The following is a 24,661-nucleotide window of genomic DNA, read 5'->3' as shown; positions in this document are numbered from 1 at the left end:
CTGCCAGAGCTCTGTCTTTCCTCTGACATTTAAAAGGGTGAATTTGCAGCCGGTTGAAATTATGTCATTATGAACACATTTGAAACAGTTTCTGGTTTCTGGTTAGAATTACATAATTTCAAACAGTTTTGCCTCCTAGGTCACCCTAACCTACATACTGTACAGACAGAACGAAAACAAGTAAAAAAAATAGCTTGAATCAATATCTATGTTTTTTTTATACTAGTCTTGTTATTCATATTTTGTCTCCTAATCGGTCTAAATCATCCTCACATATTTTTCTGTTGTACTACGGACAGCAGGATGTGGGTGTTGCTAAAATTTTTGCAATATCCCTCTCATTATTATGTATCCCCATTTCCCCCCCGAGAGCCTTCCCAGAAAAACCTGCAGCCACTTGACATGTATAGGAAAAGGTAGTCTAATTATGAATAAATAATGCATTACTTGTTAGGTGGGACTGTGGCACATCATGTCTCATCATAAGCACATGGAGATTTCACAGCGTTTTCACTCTGCCGAGGACATTCATCAGTCGAGTTTCATGAATCCTAGAGGAAACAAGGTCTATTTGCCCCAAATTAGATATGCAGTCATTAATTTCCTTCAAATAGAGACAGATTAATGAAATAACTGAGTGTTTTAATTTTTGATTTTTTGTTATTCTGTTAGTATCACTAACAGTTCTGTGGCATCTTGCCAACAAAGTCTCATTAAAAGTTTCCAAGCCCCTCCGTTATTTTCTCACTGTGCTGTAATGAGTTGAAAACAAATGTTTCTGGGTTTTAAAAAAATAATTACATCAGCAAACCTGCCGAACAGAATACAAATATCCCGGGGGATATGTCAAGAAGAGAATGAGCCTTTCCCCGCCCTTTCTACGCTCATTCCCTCTCTGTCTCTCTGATGTAATATTCATTTTAGGTTTGATCTGGAATCTTAACAATATACAGTGTAATTGAGAGAATCAAAGTCACTTCATGGTTGCTTACTGTCGTTGCTGCTGTCTGCCTCCTTTTGTCTTACAGATCAGTGCGTGGATAAAGCCAAAGTGGATGAGAGCGAACTGAAGGCTGCTGAGTTCTCCAAAAAGGTGAGGTATTATGCATCATTCCCCTCAACGCCATTGGTATGCCACCACCACACTCCCATCAGAAATGTTTTCCCGCCCAGAGCTCCTGGTCCAGCTATTGATTCTGGGCCCTGATCAATAGCTGGTGAAATAGTTCAACAAACTCTCTCAGATATGTTTTCGGAATTAAGTTTTAAAGTAAAAGCTACAGTGTTGAGGAACTCCTGAAGCTTTTAGAGACTTTTTTTTTTTTTTTTTTTTACATTTTAGTCATTTAGCAGACACTCTTATCCAGAGCGACTTACAGTTAGTGAGTGCATAATTATTTTTTTCTTCATACTAGTCCCCCGTGGTAATCGAACCCACAACGCAGGCGTTGCAAGCGCCATGCTCTACCAACTGAGCTACATGGGTTCAGTAGTTTATTAAGCATCCACACCTACTTTATTAAGCATCCACACTGATCTTCAAAGATAGGGAAAATACACTTCATGCACTTTATTTTTTATGTAATGATAGACAGTACAATCACTTTACACTATATATTTGAAACCGAGCACCTCGATTCGGTCTTATGTAGCAACATTTCACATTACTGTCTCTGGTAAACACACACTATATCAAATAAAATCCAAGTTTATTTGTCACATGCACAGGATACAGAAGGAGCAAACGGTACAGTGAAATGGTTACTTGTATAGTAGAAATATCTTGTCTAAATTGATGGGTCATGTGAAAGAAATGCTATAACCACCCCCCAGCCACATCTAGCTTAGTGGATGGGTCACTATTGTCTAGACATGTACACATGTTCATGAAAAACAATAGATGGCCGTAATCATCCATAGACACACCTAACTTGATGGGTCATGTAATCATCTGGCGAAGTGGAGTCTTTTGTTTAGACATGTAGCTAGCTAGCTAGCTAAACAATGAACCTGCATAATCCCAACTCATCCTACTACCAATACAAACATTGTCATAGCTGTAGTATGAATCTGCAGGTAGCTAAAGAGCAACTGTAACCAACTAGGTTCAATGTTAGCTAGCTAACATTAGGCTATAATTAGCAATGCAAATTAATTTCTGATTCAAATAATATTACTACACAGATCATACACGTAACGTTAGCTAGCAAGCCAGCAAGCTAACGTTTGCTATCTAGCTAACAGTACACTTTAACTTGCAATGAAAACGACTTTCTGACAAAATAAGAAACTTATAATATCTGAAAATGTAGCTAGACTCTTACCCGTATACATGGATGAACACTTCATGGCAGACTGGAACCATTTAACTTTGTTATGTTTGTAGCTACATCTTGTTTGGCCAGCGTTGTGTCAAGTCACTCCAGTTCACACTGACTGTGACGTGTGCAGAAAGTAGCCCATCACTTTTTCCAACTGATCTGTCGATAGCGCCTGCTAAATTCAGGGCATCAATGTTGTTGAGAAAAGTAGCCAAACTTTTGTAGTTCTCGATGGCTAACGTTATATCTTTAAAGAACGGCACAGTAGAAACGACTATCAACACGTACTGACTAGCTCACGTTATAGACTGAAGCATGCTACATGGCAGACCAATCGAAACTCATCTCCCGGCATGTCCAGCCCATCCATTATCTCAGCCAATCTTGGCTAGTGGGAAGGTTCTTGTCTTTTTCCGTGACTAAACCAACTAGGCTCGTAATTTAACGATTATATTTGTATTTATGGATGGAATACAAGTTTGTTATTAAAACACATGAAAGTTCACATATTCCAGAAGGCATTTCTGCCACAAAACACATTTTGATAAAACAAATGTTGAAGTTCAAATGCCTCCTGTGAAGTAGTGATGCGCGATATACGCCTAGTTTCCTGAAACGAGTCACATTTTTCAGTACACCACCAGTACTGTGAGTCACTGGTCCTTCCAGCAAAATCCTCCAGAAGTGTTTTGGTGCATGTGACTCAGACCTTAAAGGCATGGTACTCAAGTTTGAACCCTAAAGGCATGGTACTCAAGTTTGAACCAGTCCCTAAAGGCATGGTACTCAAGTTTGAACCAGTCCCTAAAGGCATGGTACTCAAGTTTGAACCAGTCCCTAAAGGCATGGTACTCAAGTTTGAGCCAGTCCCTGAAGGCATGGTACTCTAGTTTGAACCAGTCTGTAAAGGCATGGAACTGTATCACCATGCCGCAGATGCCCCCACAGTCCCCCCGCAATAACCCTGCCTCTGTGTGGGGGACATCTGAGGTGTCCTGGGTGTGAGTGGAATGAGAGCAGTGTCCCCCCCCCCCCCGCGGCGACAGTAAAAACATTGTCCTGACACAGGTTGCTTTCCCACAAAGGTTAGGTCCGTCACCAACACATGAAAGCCAGACTCAAATCACAGCCAGAGGACGATGGGGTAGAGGCCACCAAAGGCCTATGAATAGAGGTGGGAGATGGGGGGCCTGGTGCGTGCGAGACAGTGTGTGGGTGTGTTTCAGTGTGTGTTGACGTGCCCTGCAGTTGGCCGTTCACTTGAGACGCCCTGGTCCTGACCGGAGTGTGTGTTGTGTTGAATTGTTGCAGTTCGATGAAGAGTTCAGCGCCCGGCAGGAGGCCCAGGCCGAGTCCCAGAAGAAAGAGGAGAAAATCAAAGAGCTGGAAGGGCAGATCTGCAACCTGAAGACCCAGGTAATGGCCAGAGGAGAGAGGAGGGGGCATGCACACCCACTACTCCAGACTGCAGTCTGAAGCCACAAGCTCTCCATAGAGGTCTTGCACAGTGTCCATGTGTTCACAAATACATACATTGTCTGTACAACAGGTTTTTCCACATATTGTGTGAAATACATAGTCTCTACCACTGGAAAACCCAACCTCATTGCTTAATTCAATGTTCAAACCAGTATTGAGGAAGGCATAGGAAATAAAGGAAACACTAATAGAAGCCAACATTGGGGATAGCAGCCAACATTGATCACATCATATGATAGAAGGCATTTAGTTATTTCTCCAAAGCATGTTGGTCCAAGTTGACCTTTTACTGCAGTGGGCTAAATCAGGGTCACACAGAGTGTTTCTTGGTAGTCTTAAACAAATCTACTTTGAAACCAAATGATACACCTCACACACATGGTTATGGGTTTAAGAAAAAGAAGACACCTGTACAATGTCAGATATAGAGTTGAAATGTATTCAATTTTGAGTTTGTATCCCAATATTACACTTTATATACAGTGAGGGAAAAAAGTATTTGATCCCCTGCTGATTTTGTACGTTTGCCCACTGACAAAGAAATGATCAGTCTATAATTTTAATGGTAGGTTTATTTGAACAGTGAGAGACAGAATAACAACAACAAAATCCAGAAAAATGCATGTCAAAAATGTTATAAATTGATTTGCATTTTAATGAGGGAAATAAGTATTTGACCCCCTCTCAATCAGAAAGATTTCTGGCTCCCAGGTGTCTTTTATACAGGTAACGAGTTGAGATTAGGAGCACACTCTTAAAGGGAGTGCTCCTAATCTCAGTTTGTTACCTGTATAAAAGACACCTGTCCACAGAAGCAATCAATCAATCAGATTCCAAACTCTACACCATGGCCAAGACCAAAGAGCTCTCCAGGGATGTCAGGGACAAGATTGTAGACCTACACAAGGCTGGAATGGGCTACAAGACCATCGCCAAGCAGCTTGGTGAGAAGGTGACAACAGTTGGTGCGATTATTCGCAAATGGAAGAAACACAAAATAACTGTCAATCTCCCTCGGCCTGGGGCTCCATGCAAGATCTCACCTCGTGGAGTTGCAATGATCATGAGAACGGTGAGGAATCAGCCCAGAACTACACGGGAGGATCTTGTCAATGATTTCAAGGCAGCTGGGACCATAGTCACCAAGAAAACAATTTGTAACACACTATGCCGTGAAGGACTGAAATCCTGCAGCGCCCGCAAGGTCGCCCTGCTCAAGAAAGCACATGTACAGGCCCATCTGAAGTTTGCCAATGAACATCTGAATGATTCAGAGGAGAACTGGGTGAAAGTGTTGTGGTCAGATGAGACCAAAATCGAGCTCTTTGGCATCAACTCAACTGGCCGTGTTTGGAGGAGGAGGAATGCTGCCTATGACCCCAAAACACCATCCCCACCGTAAAACATGGAGGTAAAAACATTATGCTTTGGGGGTGTTTTTCTGCTAAGGGGACAGGACAACTTCACTGCATCAAAGGGACGATGGACGGCGCCATGTACCGTCAAATCTTGGGTGAGAACCTCCTTCCCTCAGCCAGGGCATTGAAAATGGGTTGTGGATGGGTATTCCAGCATGACAATGACCCAAAACACACGACCAAGGCAACAAAGGAGTGGCTCAAGAAGAAGCACATTAAGGTCCTGGAGTGGCCTAGCCAGTCTCCAGACCTTAATCCCATTGAAAATCTGTGGAGGGAGCTGAAGGTTCGAGATGCCAAACGTCAGCCTCGAAACCTTAATGTCTTGGAGAAGATCTGCAAAGAGGAGTGGGACAAAATCCCTCCTGAGATGTGTGCAAACCTGGTGACCAACTACAAGAAACGTCTGACCTCTGTGATTGCCAACAAGGGTTTTGCCACCAAGTACTAAGTCATGTTTTGCAGAGGGGTCAAATACTTATTTCCCTCATTAAAATGCAAATCAATTTATAACATTTTTGACATGCATTTTTCTGGATTTTTTTGTTGTTATTCTGTCTCTCACTGTTCAAATAAACCTACCATTAAAATTATAGACTGATCATGTCTTTGTCAGTGGGCAAACGTACAAAATCAGCAGGGGATCAAATACCTTTTCCCCTCACTGTACATCACAAAAGACTGAAATATAACAAAACTGTTTGACATAGAAACACCGGATTTTCAGCGTTCAAAATGTTTTGTTTATTAATTATGAAAACTTGACAAATATTAATAACATTCCACCCATGAGGCCACTAGAGGGCGATTTGGTCATTTGACTGCAGGAAAGGGGTCTACTCCGGTTGTGAGAAAAAATGACTTTGACTAATTTGGTCAAGTTGAAACCTTTCTACCCCAATCACAGATGCCAGACTGTAAGTGGGTATTTTCCAGCCATACGGGAGCCTTTGATTCAGTAAAGGGTTCATCTCCTTTTTAAGATGTAGGATTTGATATTGGGTGAATTGCTCCATGGTAGCCTGTTCCATGTAATTGTATTATCACAGAGATGGATTTCATTTTTTCTCTGGCCTTGGCATCCCCATATTTTCCCAGACAAAACCCCTCAAACCTAAGCACAGAAAATGACTGCTATTTCCTCCTTAACCCAATTTGAAACACTTCATTGTTGCCTTGGGACAAAAGGGCAGTTTGCTTCCCTGCTTACCGAATGTAATATAAACCAGCGCTGAAAGATGGTATGGCATCCAGTAGCTGAGATTGTTTTCCTCCAAACTAAATTCTGTGGCAGTTGCAAATGTCCGCGCTCCCCCATCCCATCCCTTTTCCGCACCTGCACATTTAGCTTTGTAGTGCGTCGCCGGGACTTTTCCCAAAGACAAGTCGCTGTCATTAAGGTCCCTGGCAGCCTCAGTGATAATTTATTCTCAGCATTAGCGTGAGGCTTGATCCTCTTCCTGGCTAGGCAGAGGCAAGTTTTTTTTTCTTTCTTCCCCGATTGCACTTAATTTGTGTATGGTCCTCACTCCCCCACTTCATCTGCCTGAGTGCCATGTCACCACTCGTTACCTTCTCTCTTGGCCAAACTCCTTCATCATTCACTAAGCACCCCAACGACTGCCCGCCCGCCGCATGCACTTATTCATGAGGCCAACATGGTGGCCGGCGCTCCTCCGCACCTCTATCTTTCTGCTCTCTATATTTCCATTTTTTTCTCTCTATCTGCTTTGTTGTCTCTCTCTCTCTCTCTTTTTTCTGACCCCTCTATCTTTCTCCTTCTCTCTCATTGCATCAGGCAGCGTCAGCCTCTGCTCACCTGCTTTCCCTGAGTGCTGCTTTTTAAGTACAGTTTTTCCAGGCTTTTCCCCCCTCCCCCTAACAGGCCCCGGTCTTTTGAAGCCAGTCTGTTTGTGTTGCATTAACAGGTAGTGTAGCAGAGTGAAGCCCCCGAGAGTCCGCTCCTTCTTTTCCTGCTGTCTCTGAAAGCGCCTTCAAAGGTTGCTGGAGCTTTGCACATCAACAGACATCTGCCTCAGCAGGGAAATATCTCATTCGCTCGGCGAGAGCACCCATGGATATGTGTGCGAGTTCTTCAAGTAACATCCTGCGGGTGTGTTGGTCTAAAAAGTGGTTCGATGTAAACATGTATGTTGTCACGTGCTGCATGGCAGGAATGCGCTCATGTTCAAATTGGTGCCTTTATGAAATGTGTAGTATAAGGTGATTTTTCGAAGGGTTTCTTCTATTGCTTTCACATTGGAGGCACAGAGAAAGACTGGTACCTTTTGAGTAGGAGCTTCCTCACTATGAACACTCTTGCTAAGAACAGACATCCGTCGTCAATATTATCTCTTTGGGCATACTGTAGGAGATGTGCCATAGCTCTCAAAATGTCCACTGCTTCATGACACAGATTATTTTGTTTATCTGGCAACACGTTATCAGGAGGTACACATTTTGCAATCACAGCAATATTTGGTTTGCGGTGCTGAAGTCTTGCAATGCAGCACATAATTGGAAATGGAAATGTAGGCGCTAACAAGATACTCCCATTTTAATAAGACAATTATTTGAATTATAATGTGTATCCTTCTTGATGATGATGTAGCCTACACAAAGACATACAGGCCTGTTTCTTCCCTTGAAAACGTAGTTTCTAGTCATCCTTTTTTAAAAGGGTTGAAACTGCAACAGATGAACACAGTGTTGTACAAAGCCATTATCTTCTGGAGTGCAGCACCTCTAAATCCATGCGAAGACACTACACTCAGATTGTTCATCAAAGCTGCTGTGGTGTTGCATCTGTCGCTTTATTGAATATGAATGAAGTGGGATCTCTGTTCACATGTCGTCGACAGAGCTCTCCGTGGAAATAAAAGCACACATCTCTCTGTCTCCTAGCCCCTGCTATTTCACCTTGTCTGTGAACCGACGGATTTAATGAGAGTCTGTCTCAGGGAGCTTCCACCTTTTGATGTGTCTGTTTGATTATCCCTGCGATCCGATCACAAGTTTCGCCTGTAAACATCGACAAAACGCAATGAAAACACATCAAATGGAACTAATCCACCTCCCACCCCTGCCAACCCCTACGAACCCACCTCAGCTCAGAGAGAACTGGGGATACGTTCGTAGAATTGAATGAGGGTGAGATTAATAATTTAGAGGTGCGGTAGATACCTTGGACCTGCTCTGTGCCATGCCATTAATGGGCTTCAATAACCTGGTGGTCATGTAGCTGAACCAGCATGGCCAGGAATGAGGTTGGAAGGCATAGTGGATCACTCTCTCCTCTCTGGCTCTGTCAGTCTACCTGCTGACCTCTCTTATTACCATATTGGACTGAGCTTGTAATGAAGGCAACAGGCCTCTCTATACAACCACCACTGCCATTTGTTTATGTCAGTACCTTCAATGCCTTAGGTTTAATACATGAGTGTGTTGTGTATTGTACTAGTGTTATGTGCTTGAGTTCCATCAGTCGAAGCTTTGAGTCTAAGCTATGCTTGAGGGGTTAAAGTTCCATGCCATCCACTTATCCTGTGGTTACAGTTTTTAAAATAGAGGCCTTGAACTCTCCATAGTCCATAGTTAAGGATGGAGTGTAAAAGAAAATGTTTCCCATTTGCCTTAAAGATTGCACTTTAAGACCACATTCTAAACTCTGGTGAAATGGAAGTCCTTACTCATTCTCCTTTATAAAAGTTTCCATCTCCTTTTCCATTATACATGTTCAATATTTAATACTCCTCAGTCCACAGTAAGGCTGTTCTGCAGGAACGACTCCACATAAATATGTTTCACTACGCAGTTGAGTTTGTACCCATCTACGCAACAGCAATAAGACGTTAGAATGTGACTTTTTTTTCGCTCCTCTTTCATTGGCGAGGTCATATAGAGTGAAATATCAAAGCGGCAACAAAATCTTAGGGATAAAATCAATGCCTGTCGTATATATATCTGAGAGGGGAAAGTGGGGAATGCAATTTGCTACAACATATTTGAAGGTAGCATTCCAAAGGGGACCATTGAATGGGTTTTGAGGATACAAAAATAAATGTCATCCACTGTGTGATCAGTTTCATCTAGGCTCTGTAGATGACTAAATTACGTTATTTTCCATCTAATACAAAATGCACTTTTAAATGCTGAAAATTACTTTGCTTGTTTGAGGATGTGAAATAAATGTGATCTTAGTATTCCATGTGACAGGTAGTACAAATGCATCTTATAACCGTGTTTTAACTGGGAATTTCTCTGTCACTTACTCCTCTGCTTCACCTGTCTGTGCTTGGTGTTGACCTGTGTTCTCTGTTAACAAAAGTACTGGTGTTCCTCTTGTCTGTCTAGCTAACCACCCTCTCTCTGTGTGCCTCTCTGTTGCTCTCTGTGTCTGTGTGTACGTCTGGGTGTCTGTTGTGTGTTTGTGTGTCCGTCTGTCCAGTTAGCTAGCGAGGCAAACAAGCTCAAAGAGGCTCAGAAACTCATCAGTGAAGCTGAGTACAAGGTGCAGGTGGGTGATCCCTTTGCATCCGTGCCCCTCCCTCCCTTTCTTTCGTCTGGCATGGTTGACTGGTATTGACTGCATATTGAGAAACCTCATCTTGCATCAAAAACTCATGAATCCCTCAAACTCAATCTACGCACATTCCAAGTATGATGTTTGCTCAGATCTTTGCAAATGATTGATGTTTGATCATTGTGCAGTGATCTACATTATATTATATTCCTCATAATTCCTCATAAACTCATAATCTGTTAATAGGGCCACACTCTTGGTCTGTAATTGGAGAATAAACTCATAATCTGCTAAATAGGGCCACACTCTTGGTCTCTAATTGGAGTAAACTCATCATCTGTTAATAGGGCAACACTCTTGGTCTCTAATTGGAGAATGCAATGAAGTTTGATTTCCTTGCATCATACTAAACAAACAATGAGTAATAATCTGGGAGCTGCACTTGAAACATCTCAACTGAAGTGTTCCATAGAAGATAATCAAATGCGGATGTGTTTGACTGTTGTGATGTCATTCTCCCCAATAAACACCTTTATAACTGAATCTCTGCTTTGCTCATTAGAGCCGAGATTGGGGGAAGGTTTAATTGCCTAACAGTCCAAGTTAATTACCCACCCGTCTGACCTCCCCCCGTCGATGTCTAGAAGCTGTGGACCCCTCAATGAACTGGTTAGATTTAATATCACTCCATACTCCTACGCTAATCAGCGCTCCAGATGAGGCTGGCCTAGCAAGAGGGCTAGATGCCAAGAAGCCGATAGGAGGCTCACCTCTCTCTGGCTCCCAGCTAATGGTGGTCAGTGGCCAGGCTGGAGCTGCCAAGACCCGGCGAAAACACAGCACCATTGGTCTGTAAACACCCTTTTTAAATGGATGTTTGAACCAGAAAAAAACTAAACAAAGCTATGTTGCTATAGGGAGAAGGTGCTTGAAGATGCTTGATGCTATGATTGTAGGGTGTAGGAAAGGAAAAGTACTCCAGTGATTTACCTGTGGGAGAAGGCAGATCCCTCCAGGGTGCAGTGGAACGCTGGGTTGATTAGCCTTCCATAGACGAGGCTGGAGGGCCCGCAGCACGGCGGGACGAGAGGGAGAGAGGGAGGGATAATGAGCGAGCTGGAGCAGCAGGAGCTATAGCAGGCTCAGAGGGCCCCTGAATGCGGAAAAGACAGCACTCTAATTTAGCAGCTAATTTGCTTCCATTCTCTCATATTAATCTTAAAAGAGAAAATGGGCCACGACGGGCTCGGAGATTGACAGACGTATAATCATTGGAACGGGGGCGCATCCGTCAAGGGGTTTTGGGGGCGGCCTGCTTCAAACGCTCCTCACCACGCTACACTTTTTAAATGTTCTACCCGATAAACAGTCCACTGCTGGCATTGTGTAATCAAGCACTCTGTAATGCCTTAAAAAATTTGACCGGACGCACATTACCCACATAATCCACCGAGTGGGGGGAGCGAAATTGGTTTTCGGAAATGAGAAACTTGCTTTCGGTCAATGTTGTGGAAATGTTGCCTGGCAGACTTTTGGAAAGAAAGACCGTTGTCGTCTTCTAATCAAGCCAGGTCAAATCCTATCTATGCCATGGGCTCTCTAATTGCTTCATTTGCATACATTTAGTCTCTAAACAGTTCCCCCCCTACCTTTATCAATGATTATAAATACCAGTTTGGGCTGAAGAGCTGTATGATAGGGCAGACTTGTCAAGGGACTGGCTGGTCTGTGTCTTATCGGTAATGAGTTTAATTTTGCCCGTCTACCGCCTAATAGCCTTCCTTTGTGAGAACCATCTTGTCGACTTCAACATTTCTTATCTAGATGTCTAACCGTGGCCAGCCAATCCCCTGGCTTCTCCCCAATGGTTAGGTGTCGGCTGAACGTACACTGTGCACAGACACGTCAATAGGGAATGAGTGTACTGGTATGTGAGGATTTGATACAATACATTATCTACCCACCGAACCCTCCTGCAATAGATAGTGTTAGCATTAGCATGCCATTAGTTTCCTCATTACCAATTCAGGTTCAGGTGGCTCTATTCATCTCATACGCTTCATCTATTAGCCAACTGCAGAAGCAATTGTCATGGTAATCAGCACCAACAATGCAGGCTTGTCTATATTGGAGTCTGATTAAATGAAACACATCATATGTGTAAGAAGAGGGGGGAATCATTTTTCCATTCATATTCAGAGTGACTTCAGAATCACAGAAGTCTCCAGAAATAGGCTATTTCCTTCCTCCTTTACTTCTTTATGGAACACTTTACTTATAGTGTTGATATGCAGCATTCATAAAGCATTCATAAAGCCTTAATATGCATGACATAAAAAGGCATAATGCCCTACATATGTTTAAATACTCTTTAAGGGTGACCTCTGAAGGGTGTTTATTGGCCTCTGAACCTGTGTATATAAGGGTGTATATACACACACACACACACACAAACTCTCTCACACACTCTGAACTGAACAGCGATTGCACACGCACAGCGCTTAATCCAGACACATATAGCCACAAACATACTCAACATGTCAGAGATCTCTCCAGAGTACTTCTAATGGGATAGGTGACATACCTCCCTGCAATATTTTTCTGCTGCCTATTAGGTTCTTGTTTATGTAACTACATATTTAATGTGTCTAGCAGACTGTCTCAGGGAACTGAGTGCCCACTTTCCCAAGTGTGAGGTGGAGCGGAGCTGGTTAGGACTCCTCTGAGTGTTGGCCTCTGGCTGGCTGATAGGGTACTGACGGAATGACTTCTCTGAGTGTTGGCCTCTGGCTGGCTGATAGGGTACTGACGGAATGACTCCTCTGAGTGTTGGCCTCTGGCTGGCTGATAGGGTACTGACGGAATGACTCCTCTGAGTGTTGGCCTCTGGCTGGCTGATAGGGTACTGACGGAATAACTCCTCTGAGTTATTGGCCTCTGGCTGGCTGATAGGGTACTGACGGAATGACTCCTCTGAGTGTTGGCCTCTGGCTGGCTGATAGGGTACTGACGGAATAACTCCTCTAAGTGTTGGCCTCTGGCTGGCTAATAGGGTACTGACGGAATGACTCCTCTGAGTGTTGGCCTCTGGCTGGCTGATAGGGTACTGACGGAATAACTCCTCTGAGTGTTGGCCTCTGGCTGGCTGATAGGGTACTGATGGAATGACTCCTCTGAGTGTTGGCTTCTTGCTGGCTGATAGGGTACTGACGGAATGACTCCTCTGAGTGTTGGCCTCTGGCTGGCTGATAGGGTACTGACGGAATGACTCCTCTGAGTGTTGGCCTCTGGCTGGCTGATAGGGTACTGACGGAATAACTCCTCTGAGTGTTGGCCTCTGGCTGGCTGATAGGGTACTGATGGAATGACTCCTATGTGCTTACCAGCAAATGGACACCAGTCCCAAGGGACAATAGCACTAGGACGATAGTCCCCAGACATGCTTTTATTAGCTCTCTTCACACACACACACACACACACACACACACACACACACACACACACACAGTGTCAAGGCAAACATCTGCAATTGAAGAGAGTATGATAATGCCTGTCCATTCTCCCCCTAAATACCCCTACCACCATCTTCAGTCCCTAACAGGGACATCACCCAGGTCCATTAGCCAGACTAGTGTAATGACCATCTTCAGTCCCTAACAGGGACATAACCCAGGTCCATTAGCCAGACTAGTGTAATGACCATCTTCAGTCCCTAACAGGGACATCACCCAGGACCATTAGCCAGACTAGTGTAATGACCATCTTCAGTCCCTAACAGGGACATCACCCAGATCCATTAGCCAGACTAGTGTAATGACCATCTTCAGTCCCTAACAGGGACATCACCCAGGACCATTAGCCAGACTAGTGTAATGACCATCTTCAGTCCCTAACAGGGACATCACCCAGATCCATTAGCCAGACTAGTGTAATGACCATCTTCAGTCCCTAACAGGGACATCACCCAGGACCATTAGCCAGACTAGTGTAATGACCATCTTCAGTCCCTAACAGGGACATCACCCAGGTCCATTAGCCAGACTAGTGTAATGGTGGTAAAGCTCTGGCCTCCAGGTCCCCGGCCTACGAGTGACAGGGATGACAGGGGAATGTGTCCCGTCTCTAACATTGATCTCCCGTCTTTGTAGATTGCGGCCGGACCAGCAGCGGCCGGGACACGAGTCCCACCTCCAGCCCTACCAGGGGGATTGGCACCCCCTCCCCCACCTCCTCCTGGCATGGCTGGCATGCCCCCTCCGCCCCCACCCCCGCCACCTCCAGGTGGAGGGCCATCCCCACCACCCCCTCCCCCCGGTTGTGGACCCCCACCTCCCCCGCCCTTCCCCGGGGCACCAGGTATCCCTCCGCCTCCTATGATGGCCATGCCTGTCATCAAGCTGCCTTATGGACTGGAGGCCAAGAAGACCTACAAGCCTGAGGCAGTCATGAAGAGGATCAACTGGTCCAAGGTACAGTAGCGACAGATGGAGCTGTAGGTACTAATCGAGAGAGTGCACCCTAAGCAACACTGCCGTCGGTCTATTCAGGCAAGCATTCAGCCACAGGGCACGCTGCTCTGCACTCCGCCACTCGAGTGTCCTTGCATTCACACACACTCTTAGCGTAATTGAATACAGACAATGTGTTGTGTAACATTCCATCATTTAAATACAATTTCAATGGGGGCCATTCTCTTCATATGGGCTTTATTCTACTCCCAGTTAATTTATCCATCGCCCGAGGGATTCTGGGAGTTGCAAACGGCATTAATTTAGAGGTGTTTTGCATATGCTTATGTGTGACCTTGCTTTTTAATCATCAATTATTGACAATAGCCAAAAGGAAATCGTTGTCTCTCGCTCGCACTGCGAAACGCTGTTGAAATCACGCAAAATCGCATTATCTGTAGTTGTGTAAATGGAGGCAAGTCATATAGCAAGGTTGCACGTTTAATAAGAGACAGAAAGTTCATTGAAATGTATTTATTATGATTGAAATGTATTTATTATGTTTTTCTCATTTATCTTCTTTTCACTGTAAGAAAATGAGTGTGTGTTTGCATTCATGAGTGCGCCACTTTTCACATCCGTCTCCTTCCCGGCGTGGCAACGATTGAATGTACGTCTGCATTAACCTTGCCTCCGCAGGCGCTAGGGTTGGGAGATGCAAATTAAATGACTAGATAGTACTCAAAGGCATTCACAGCCACCTGAGGAAAAGCAATCTGTGTCTCTTGTGTGGATTAAGTGGGACCAGAGTCATCTGTCTTCTCTGTTAGGAGCAGATGGAGCCATGGAGGACCATGGAGGTGCCAAGCACTACTGTGATCTGGGCTTTAAAAAGAAACAGCAGAAAGGAAGGACCAAAAATGTGCCATCATGCCCCCTTTAAAGCAGCGATCCGCATAAGTTGAAACAGCCCACTGGTCGCCCCCAGGCACATTTGTTATTGGGGCAGAGGAGCGTCCAGCATCGTGGTAAAAAATTATCATAGTACATACTCTGCTGTTTTATCACGGGTGCAATGATGCCCAACGGGAAAACACAGTGTTCAACAGTGTTTGAAGTAACGTCTTTGTTGTTGTAATATCGCAAACGGACGTGGCAGTTTCACCGCTACGGATTCAATTTTTAAGCCCCATAACCACTAGTTTGTTGTAACTACATATGAATACACACATTTATCGGTAGCTTGATGCATATAGGAGAAGGCCTTATCTTTCGACTGGTTGAAAAGCAGGCAGGGACAACCTCACTGTAATTACATGTGAGGTTGTACTCCTTCACTGAAGGAGACTGTACACAGATGTTGGATCTTAATTCGATCACCCTGTTGCAGCTGAACTTTCCTGCAATGCAGGACATTTAAAACTTGTAGGGTATTTGAGGTTTAAAAAAGGCTTCTGAAGTTTGTAATTTCCATTTAGAAATTTCAGACTTGATTTATCAACCCCTACAAAAATGTCCATTCATTATATAATCCACTAAATAATTCACATTTCCTGTTGCTACAGGATTGTTTTCCTGCTGTAGCGAACTGGCTCAAATGAAGATCCTACATCTGTAGAGATGAGAGGGAGAAAGAGAGAGAGAGCGAGAGAGCGAGAGAGAGAGAGAGAGAGAGAGACTGTCAAGGCGTCAGTGGAATGCGGTAGGCGAAGTCAGGCGCAGGACACAGAGCTAATCAAAAGGCGTACTTTACACGAAGGTAAAAGAATGAACAACAACCTCCACGCAGGGAGGGAACAAACCCGCACACTAACGACAACCGAAACATGAACAAACACGCACAACACACAGTGTGAGACAGAGGGTTAAATAGGGAAGACATAAATACATAATGGAAAACAGGTGTGACCAATAAAGACAAATCAAGTCGAACATAGATACATGGATCGGTAGCAGCTAGTGCTCCGGTGACGACGAACGCCAAAGCCTGCCCGAGCAAGGAGGAGGGGCAGCCTCGGCTGAATCCGTGACAGTACCCCCCACCCCCCCCCCCTTGACGCGCGGCCCTAGCCGTGCGCCGACCCCGGCCTCAGGGACGGCCAGGAGGACGCGGAGCAGGGCGGGTCGGATGACTGGTGGAAATCTCTCAACATGGAGGGATCGAGGATGTCCCTCCTAGGGACACAGCACCATTCCTCCGGACCGTACCCCTCCCACTCCACGAGATACTGCAGGCCCCCCACCCGACGCCTCGATTCCAAGATGGAACGGACCGAGTACGCCGGAGCCCCCTCAATGTCCAGTGGGGGCGGAGGAACCTCCGGAGGAACCTCCCGTACCTCAGACTCCTGGAGTGGACCAGCTACTACCGGCCTGAGGAGAGACACATGGAACGAGGGGTTAATACGGTAATTAATAGGAAGTTGTAACCTATAACAAACCTTGTTCAATCTCCACAGGACTTTAAATGGCCCCACAAACCGCCGAGCCAGCTTCCGGCAGGGCAGGCGAAGGGGCAGGTTTCGGGTCGAGAGCCAGCCTCATTGCGGTGGCGATCGGCACTCGCCTTTTGTCGCCTGATTGCCCGCTGCAGGTGTACATGAGCAGCGTTCCAGGTCTCTTCTGAGCGCCGAAACCACTCATCCACCGCAGGAGCCTCGATCTGGCTCTGATGCCAAGGTGCCAGGACCGGCTGATAACCTAACACACACTGGAAAGGCTTAAGGTTAGTAGAGGATTGGCGGAGTGAGTTTTGGGATTTCTCTGCCCAGGGAATATAACCTGACCACTCCCCCTGCTGGTCCTGGCAATAGGACCTCAGAAACCTACCCACATCCTGGTTCACTCTCTCCACCTGCCCATTACTCTCGGGGTGAAAACCTGAGGTAAGGCTAATCGAGACCCCCAGACGTTCCATGAACGCCCTCCAGACCCTTGAGGTGAACTGGGGACCCCGATCCGACACAACCTCCCCCACCACCGGTGCCACCAGACACGACGCCGGGAGTATGGGAGTGGGCTCAATGGACCTCTCCTCTGTGTCATACAGTCGGGACAGGGCGTCTGTCTTAGCGTTCTGGGAACCTGGTCTGTAAGTGAGAGTAAACACAAAACGAGTGAAGAACATGGCCCACCTTGCCTGATGAGGGTTCAGCCTCCTCGCCGCCCGGATGTACTCCAGGTTACGATGGTCAGTCAAAATGAGAAAAGGGTGTTTAGCCCCCTCAAGCCAATGCCTCCACACTTTCAGAGCTTGAACCACAGCTAACAGCTCCCGGTCCCCCACATCATAATTGCGCTCCGCCGGACTGAGCTTCTTAGAAAATAAAGCACAGGGGCGGAGTTTTGGTGGCGTACCCGAGCGCTGAGACAGTACAGCTCCAATCCCAGCCTCGGACGCATCCACCTCAACCTGGAATGCCAAGGAAGGATCCGGATGAGCCAGCACCGGAGCCGAAGTAAACAGGTCCTTCAGATGCCCAAAAGCCCTGTCTGCCTCAGCTGACCACTGTAGACGCACCGGTCCTCCCTTTAGCAAGGAGATAATGGGAGCCGCTACCTGCCCAAAGCCCCGGATAAACCTCCGGTAGTAATTGGCAAAACCCAAGAATCGCTGCACCTCCTTCACCGTGGTTGGAGTCGGCCAATTACGCACGGCCGAAATGCGGTCAATCTCCATCTCCACGCCTGACGCTGACAGGCGGTGTCCTAGGAAGGAGATGGACTCTTGGAAGAACAGACATTTCTCCGCCTTCACATACAGGTCATGCTCCAACAGTCTACCAAGCACCTGACGCACCAGGGACACATGCTCGGCCCGTGTAGCGGAGTATATGATAATGTCATCAATATACACCACTACACCCTGTCCATGCAGGTCCCTGAAAATCTCATCAACAAAAGATTGGAAGACTGAAGGAGCATTCATCAAACCGTATGGCATGACAAGGTACTCATAGTGCCCCGAGGTGGTACTAAATGCCGTCTTCCACTCATCTCCCTCCCGGATACGCACCAGGTTTAACGCGCTCCTGAGATCCAATTTCGTGAAGAAGCGCGCCCCGTGCAATGACTCTGACATACTCGCAATCAGAGGTAATGGATAGCTGTATTTTACAGTGATCTGATTTAGACCACGGTAGTCAATGCACGGGCGTAAGCCACCATCCTTCTTCTTCACAAAAAAGAAACTCGATGACACAGAGATTCTCAGAGATTCGTGACATATGTTTCCATAGCTGCCGTCTCTTCCTGTGACAGAGGATACACGTGACTCCGGGGAAGCGCAGCGCCTACCTGGAGGTTTATCGCACAATCCCCCTGTCGATGGGGTGGTAATTGAGTCGCCTTCTTTTTACTGAAGGCGAGAGCCAAATCGGCATATTCAGGCGGAATGTGCATGGTGGAAACCTGGTTTGGACTTTCCACCGTAGTTGCCCCTACGGAAACACCTACACACCTCCCCAAGCACTGACTTGACCATCCCTTGAGAGCCCTCTGTTGCCATGACATAGTGGGATCATGAGAAGTTAACCAGGGAAGCCCCAACACCACGGGAAATGCAGGAGAATCAATCAGATATAGACTAATTATTTCCTCATGCCCCTCCTGCGTCTTCATCCAGAGTGGCACTGTGACCTCCCTAATCAGACCTGACCCTAAAGGGTGACTATCTAGGGCATGGATAGGGAAGGGCATATCGACTGGCACAATAGGAATCCCTAACGTACGGGTAAACTGACGATCAATATAGTTCCTAGCTGCGCCTGAATCTACTAGCGCCTTATGCTGGGACTGAGAAGAAAACTCGGGAAATACAACATTAATACACATATACGCAACAGAGAGCTCTGGGTGAGTTGGGTGCCTACTCACCTGAAACGGTTCATCAGTGCGCTGCCTACTGCCTCGACTCCTTGAAGGCCCTCCCCAGCACCGAACAGCAGTGTGTCCTCTGCGGCCACAGTTGGTGCAGGGACTCTACCGGTCTCCCTCATAGCAGCACCTCCGAGCTCCATAGGGGTAGGGTCAGAGGTGCTGGGGGATGGAATGGACGGCCCCTGATCCGAACGTCCGCGGGTAGCCAACAGGTTATCGAGTCGAATTGACATCTCCACCAGTTGGTCCAGGTTTAGGTTGGTGTCCCTGCATGCCAATTCCCGACGAACGTCCTCCCTCAAGCTGCAACGGTAGTGGTCGATGAGGGCCCTCTCATTCCATCCTGCGCTGGCAGCCAGAGTCTGAAAGTCCAGTGCAAATTCCTGCGCGCTTCTCTTCCCCTGTCTGAGGTGGAATAGACGCTCACCCGCCGCTCTCCTCTCTGGTGGATGATCGAATACCACCCTAAAGCGGCGGATGAACTCTGCCTAGCTTACAGTTGCAGCGTCTATTCCCCCCCACTCGGCTTTGGCCCACTCCAGCGCTTTACCGGACAGACAGGAGATGAGGGCGGACACGCTCTCGTATCCCGAGGGAGCCGGGTGGATAGTTGCAAGATAGAGCTCTACCTGGAGCAGAAAACCCTGACACCCGGCAGCTGTACCGTCATAAGCCCTCGGGAGCGGGAGCCGAATCCCACTGAACCCAGAGGGTGAAGCGATGGACATCGGTGTAGGTGGTGGTGTAATCGGAGGAGGTTTAGGGATACCTCCTCTCTCCCATCGCTCCATAGTATTCACTACTCGTTCCATAGCGGTGCCGAGAGCCTGGATCATGGCCGCTTGTTGTTGGACGCGTTCCTCCATCGATCCGGCTGGCATAGCTGTACCTGCTGACTCCATGTAGATGGTGCGTGTTTCTGTCAGGGCATCAGTGGAATGCGGTAGGCGAAGTCAGGCGCAGGACACAGAGCTAATCAAAAGGCGTACTTTACTCGAAGGTAAAATAATGAACAACAACCTCCACGCAGGGAGGGAACAAACCCGCACACTAACGACAACCGAAACATGAACAAACACGCACAACACACAGTGTGAGACAGAGGGTTAAATAGGGAAGACATAACTACATAATGGGAAACAGGTGTGACCAATAAAGACAAAACAAGTCGAACATAGATACATGGATCGGTAGCAGCTAGTACTCCGGTGACGACGAATGCCGAAGCCTGCCCGAGCAAGGAGGAGGGGCAGCCTCGGCTGAATCCGTGACAGAGAGTGAGGTTAGAATGGAGAGTGATTGTTTGTGTCCACCTCTTGCTTTTTGAAAACACCCACAGGAGACCTCTGTCTCTGATAGTAAAAGCAGCCATAAAGTGAGGAAGCAGCTTTTCTTGTTTTCTTTTTTTAAGCATGTAACAGATTTTCCAAGCAGCGACGATGGAGATTGTTGCCTGGAGGTGCTGTAATTTGCCTTACGGTGAGAACACCTTACCATCGGGGAACCACACATTTACGGCAAAGTAAATGATTGCTCAGGCTCTGTCTTAAGGCGGTTTGCAGCAACAGTGTGAATGCTCTGGAGTGAAGTCCACAACCCTCACTTCTAGTGAACCACTGTACTGGAGCCCCTTTACAACACTGTACTACACTTAATGAGAACATCTCACAGTCTTCCTTTGTTAATGAATCAATTTTGGGAGGGTGCTCGTTTGAGCAGGTTCCGTAAAGAGGCCCTAAAAAATGAATGCATATGTGATCAATCCAGTGCCCCACAGCCAACACAGCTGTCTCCCCCACTAAATACTCAAAGTTATTTAGCAACAACCTGTTGCCAGGCTTGAATTAGTGAACTATAGCGAACTACCTCACACACTCGGATAGGGCACTAGTTAAATCAGACAGCATCAGCTGCTGCTGAGGGGATCCATCGAGACAGTGCTGAAGCTACAATTAGTTTAGAAGAGACTGGTGAGGAGGAGGTATGGAGGGTTGGCTGCTGGCATGGAGGGCAGGCTGTTGCATGGAGGGGGAGCTGTTGGCATGGAGGGCGGGCTGCAGCAGTGGGGTAAAGCAGTGATTTGGGACATGCTGCTGTATCGATGGAGTGGAGAGAGGAGTGCCAGAAGCTGTGGGTTAGAGTCAATATCTGTTGTCTACTGTAAGACACGGTTAAGCAGAGGGGAACCTCTAGATTTGGCTCGTCCCCGCTGCGTTTGACGTGCTCCACATCATTTGGAAGCATTTGTCCATTAGAAACAATCCCATATTTTCATCTAAAAGTGATTGATTTGAAAGGAATTGAAGCATTTCAACTTCTTTTGGAGTTCCACAATGTTATTTTCAGCACAGTATCCATTTGTTTTGGAGTATTTCGTGGATTGTTGCAAATTCGAATGAAAGCGAACATTTCTATTGTAGCAGTACTAAGCAAAATAGGGAAAAGTAAGAAACAATTACAAAAATGCTTATCATTTAATCTCTCGTACAACTGTAATTATCTCACAATTGCAAACGTATTTAGCTATAATCACACAACCAGACTGTTTTCCAGTGTAATGCTGATTAGTTCTTCTAGCACGGTGAAATTGCAATATTTAGAAGCAAATAGCAATGACTTCACATTCTGTTATCCACCCCCCCCCCCCACCCCCCGATATGCAAGACTTGAGATGAACAATGCAATTATCTCCAAACCAGTCAATTTGGTTTACAAACGATGCAGAATTATAATTATCCTTTCAGAACAACGCAACTATAATTTTATAAATTAGCACTCTCTCTCTGAGACAATTTAAGTAGTAAATATATGACCAGCCAATCCATGAAATGCAGAGCCAATCTCTTCCTGAATTCCTATGCCACTTAACTCTAATTTCCTTCTTATGAGCTGTTTTTCATTCTCTCTGTCCCAGCTTTGATGCACGTGTACTGACCTCGCCTTCTGGATGATAGCGGGGTGAACAGGCAGTGGCTCGGGTGGTTGTTGTCCTTGATTATCTTTTTGGCCTTCCTGTGACATCGGGTGCTCTAGGTGTCCTGGACGGCTGGTAGTTTGCCCCCGGTGATCCGTTGGGCAGACCGCATCACCCTCTGGAGAGCCCTGCGGTTGATGGCGGTGCAGTTGCCGTACCAAGTGGTGATATAGCACGACAGGAGACTCTCAATTGTACATCTGTAAAAGTTTGTGGGGGTTTTAGGTGCCAAGCCAAATTTATTCAGCGTCCTGAGGTTGAAGAGGCTCTGTTGCGCCTTCTTCACCACACTGTCTGTGTGGGTGGACCATTTCAGTTTGTCAATGATGTGTACACCGAGGAACTTGAAGCTTTCCACCTTCTCCACTGCGGTCCCGTCGATGTGGAGAGGGGGGTGCACCCTCTGCTGTTTCCTGAAGTCCACGATCATCTCCTTTGTTTTGTTGACGTTGAGTGAGAGGTTATTTTCCTGGCACCACACTCCCAGATTATGGAGCCAACGAGTGTAAGTTAAGTATGCAAGTGATTCAAAATTAAACAACATTGTTCCATGCTGTATGCTTACTACAATGACAGTATGTGTCCATTAGTTTCAGGGATAAATCATAATGTTTACACAGACAGCCCAATTCTGATCTTTTGCACAATTATTGGTCAGAATTGGGAAGCCTGTGTAAACATAGCCTAAGAGCCAACATCCCAGTAGCCTGTAGTGTCCAGTAGGGCCGGGTCCATAATTGTTACCAGAATCACAATACTCGTTAGCTATCGTGGCAAGGGAACAAAACACAAAGCAGATTGAACTTCTTTAGTAAAACAGCCCTAATGTTGGAAACAAATGTCATTATGTTGTCATCCAGAGTCACATTGATTTATTTTCCAAGCTATAGCACACAATATTTTAAATACAGCATGTTGTTAAAGGACCAAAGAGTTTGGTCTGCTTCGTGTTTTCATTTTTGCCATGTAAAAAATATTGCAATACTGGTATCATCACAGCGCTAATGTCCAACCCTCTGCTGTTCCATGTTTTCCATGGTGCTTCCATTACTACCACATCCAATGGACATTTGTGGGGGCTCCCTTTGAATATGACTTCTGTTATAAGCATACACATGATATTGTACACTGTTGTTTGCAGAGCAGAGCCACAGTGTCAGAACCTGATGTGAATTAGCTACAGTAGGGCTGAAGTAGGCCACTCCATAGTGCTCTAAATGGGCCTGGGAGGGGGAAGACGAGAGCGGCCCACAGCTACTAGTCTCCCATCAGGCCATCACCACAACAGCCCTCACACAGTCTTTCCTATTCCTATTGGCCCCACTCTCCATTCACTCTCACTGTCGGTCGCTTGTAGGGCTGTTGCGGTGACCGCAGTAAAATTCCACATGAACGTTGAGTCACAGTAATTTCCTTTTATGCACTATGGACATGCTTTGGTAGTACCCAACTTGCTAACTCCGTTCCGTACATATGTGGGCAACCGCGGCATTCAAACAAGGCTGCAATGAAAACTAATGGGACTGTAGCGACTGTGTTGGCATCAAAATCCGGGTTTTGAACTAAGTTTAGATTCAGCGTTGATTGAGATGGTAATGGACCAATAGTTTTGGGAAAAAAAACTGACCCTGCTGACGCTGTACATTAAAGTGTGACGTCACAACATAACGTACGGCGGCGCATTATTCAACTCATTCTGTGCCGTACAGCCTCTCTCCGCTAGTTGTAGCGCTTCTCTCGCAAATTAAAAACAAGAAATGATCAATGGTGAGTGTAAAGTTAATTACTTGTGAGTTCATCAATAGTTAATTTTATAAATTGTTAATTTTTCGCGTAATCACTGCGAGCCATCATGACTCTCAAAAACGTGACACCCACAGTTTAATTGTGAAGATACATTTATCACCGCCCTATAAACCCTATTCAAATTCGACACAAACCTTCGAATAGGTATGTAATGAGACATTATATAAACTCTTTATAATGTTTTATTTACATTTTAGAGATGATAAGTTAGACAAATCGGGTGAACAAAGCCGGTTCCCCACACGACATATCTCCCCCTTTCACTATGACGCAGTAGCTTTCGCTTCCCCACCCGCCATTTTTAAAAAGACCCGGCGGAGCTCCATTGCTTTCTTCAATCATGCAGAGACGGGCAGCATGAAGGTCTCGTCATTGACTTTGCTGGAAAGGGGAGCAATTGTGCTTTACAATGGTATTCATATTACAGTTGACCTGGAAGTATTACGTTTTTGGGGCGCTAAAATAAGGTAAAATGTATGGAAAGTACAAAAGTGTGTCAACTACCGTTAACAACCATCAGGTCCTAATGACCTAGTACTCAGGGCTCTATTGTCCCTCTAACCACTCAGACATCAATACAAATACAATCGATAATCACATCAAACACATATCATCAAAACAGTAGGCCTATAGTACTTTTAAAACTCCCCTCACTGTGATGATCAATTTGGAGAAAGAAATTCAACAGCAGGTTTAAACATGGTTGTTGTGGATGTTGTTGTGGATGTTGTTTCAAACGAAGTGGACATCACTTTCTAAGGTGATGATTCATTCAACACACCCATAGAGCTTATGCATACACATAGGCCTATATA

The 24,661-nt window shown here is 45.9% G+C and overlaps 1 protein-coding gene across 1 annotated transcript in view; it reads left to right on the top strand.

The window, feature by feature from the left end:
- The window catches only part of LOC311108006 (protein diaphanous homolog 2-like), a 589,414-nt gene that overhangs the window by 212,269 nt on the left and 352,484 nt on the right, over positions 1-24,661 (top strand). Inside the window, exons 16-18 of the mRNA XM_084150643.1 lie at positions 1,029-1,093; positions 3,633-3,737; positions 13,889-14,209. Of these exons, the coding sequence (XP_084006769.1) occupies positions 1,029-1,093; positions 3,633-3,737; positions 13,889-14,209 (491 nt within the window). The remainder of the gene's footprint in view (positions 1-1,028; positions 1,094-3,632; positions 3,738-13,888; positions 14,210-24,661) is intronic.

This window comes from Coregonus lavaretus (assembly GCF_964263955.1).
Source record: "Coregonus lavaretus genome assembly, chromosome: 32".
In the NCBI taxonomy this organism is placed as follows: domain Eukaryota; kingdom Metazoa; phylum Chordata; class Actinopteri; order Salmoniformes; family Salmonidae; genus Coregonus; species Coregonus lavaretus.
Note: the sequence above shows the minus strand (reverse complement) of the source record. Positions and strands in the feature narration are given on the sequence as shown.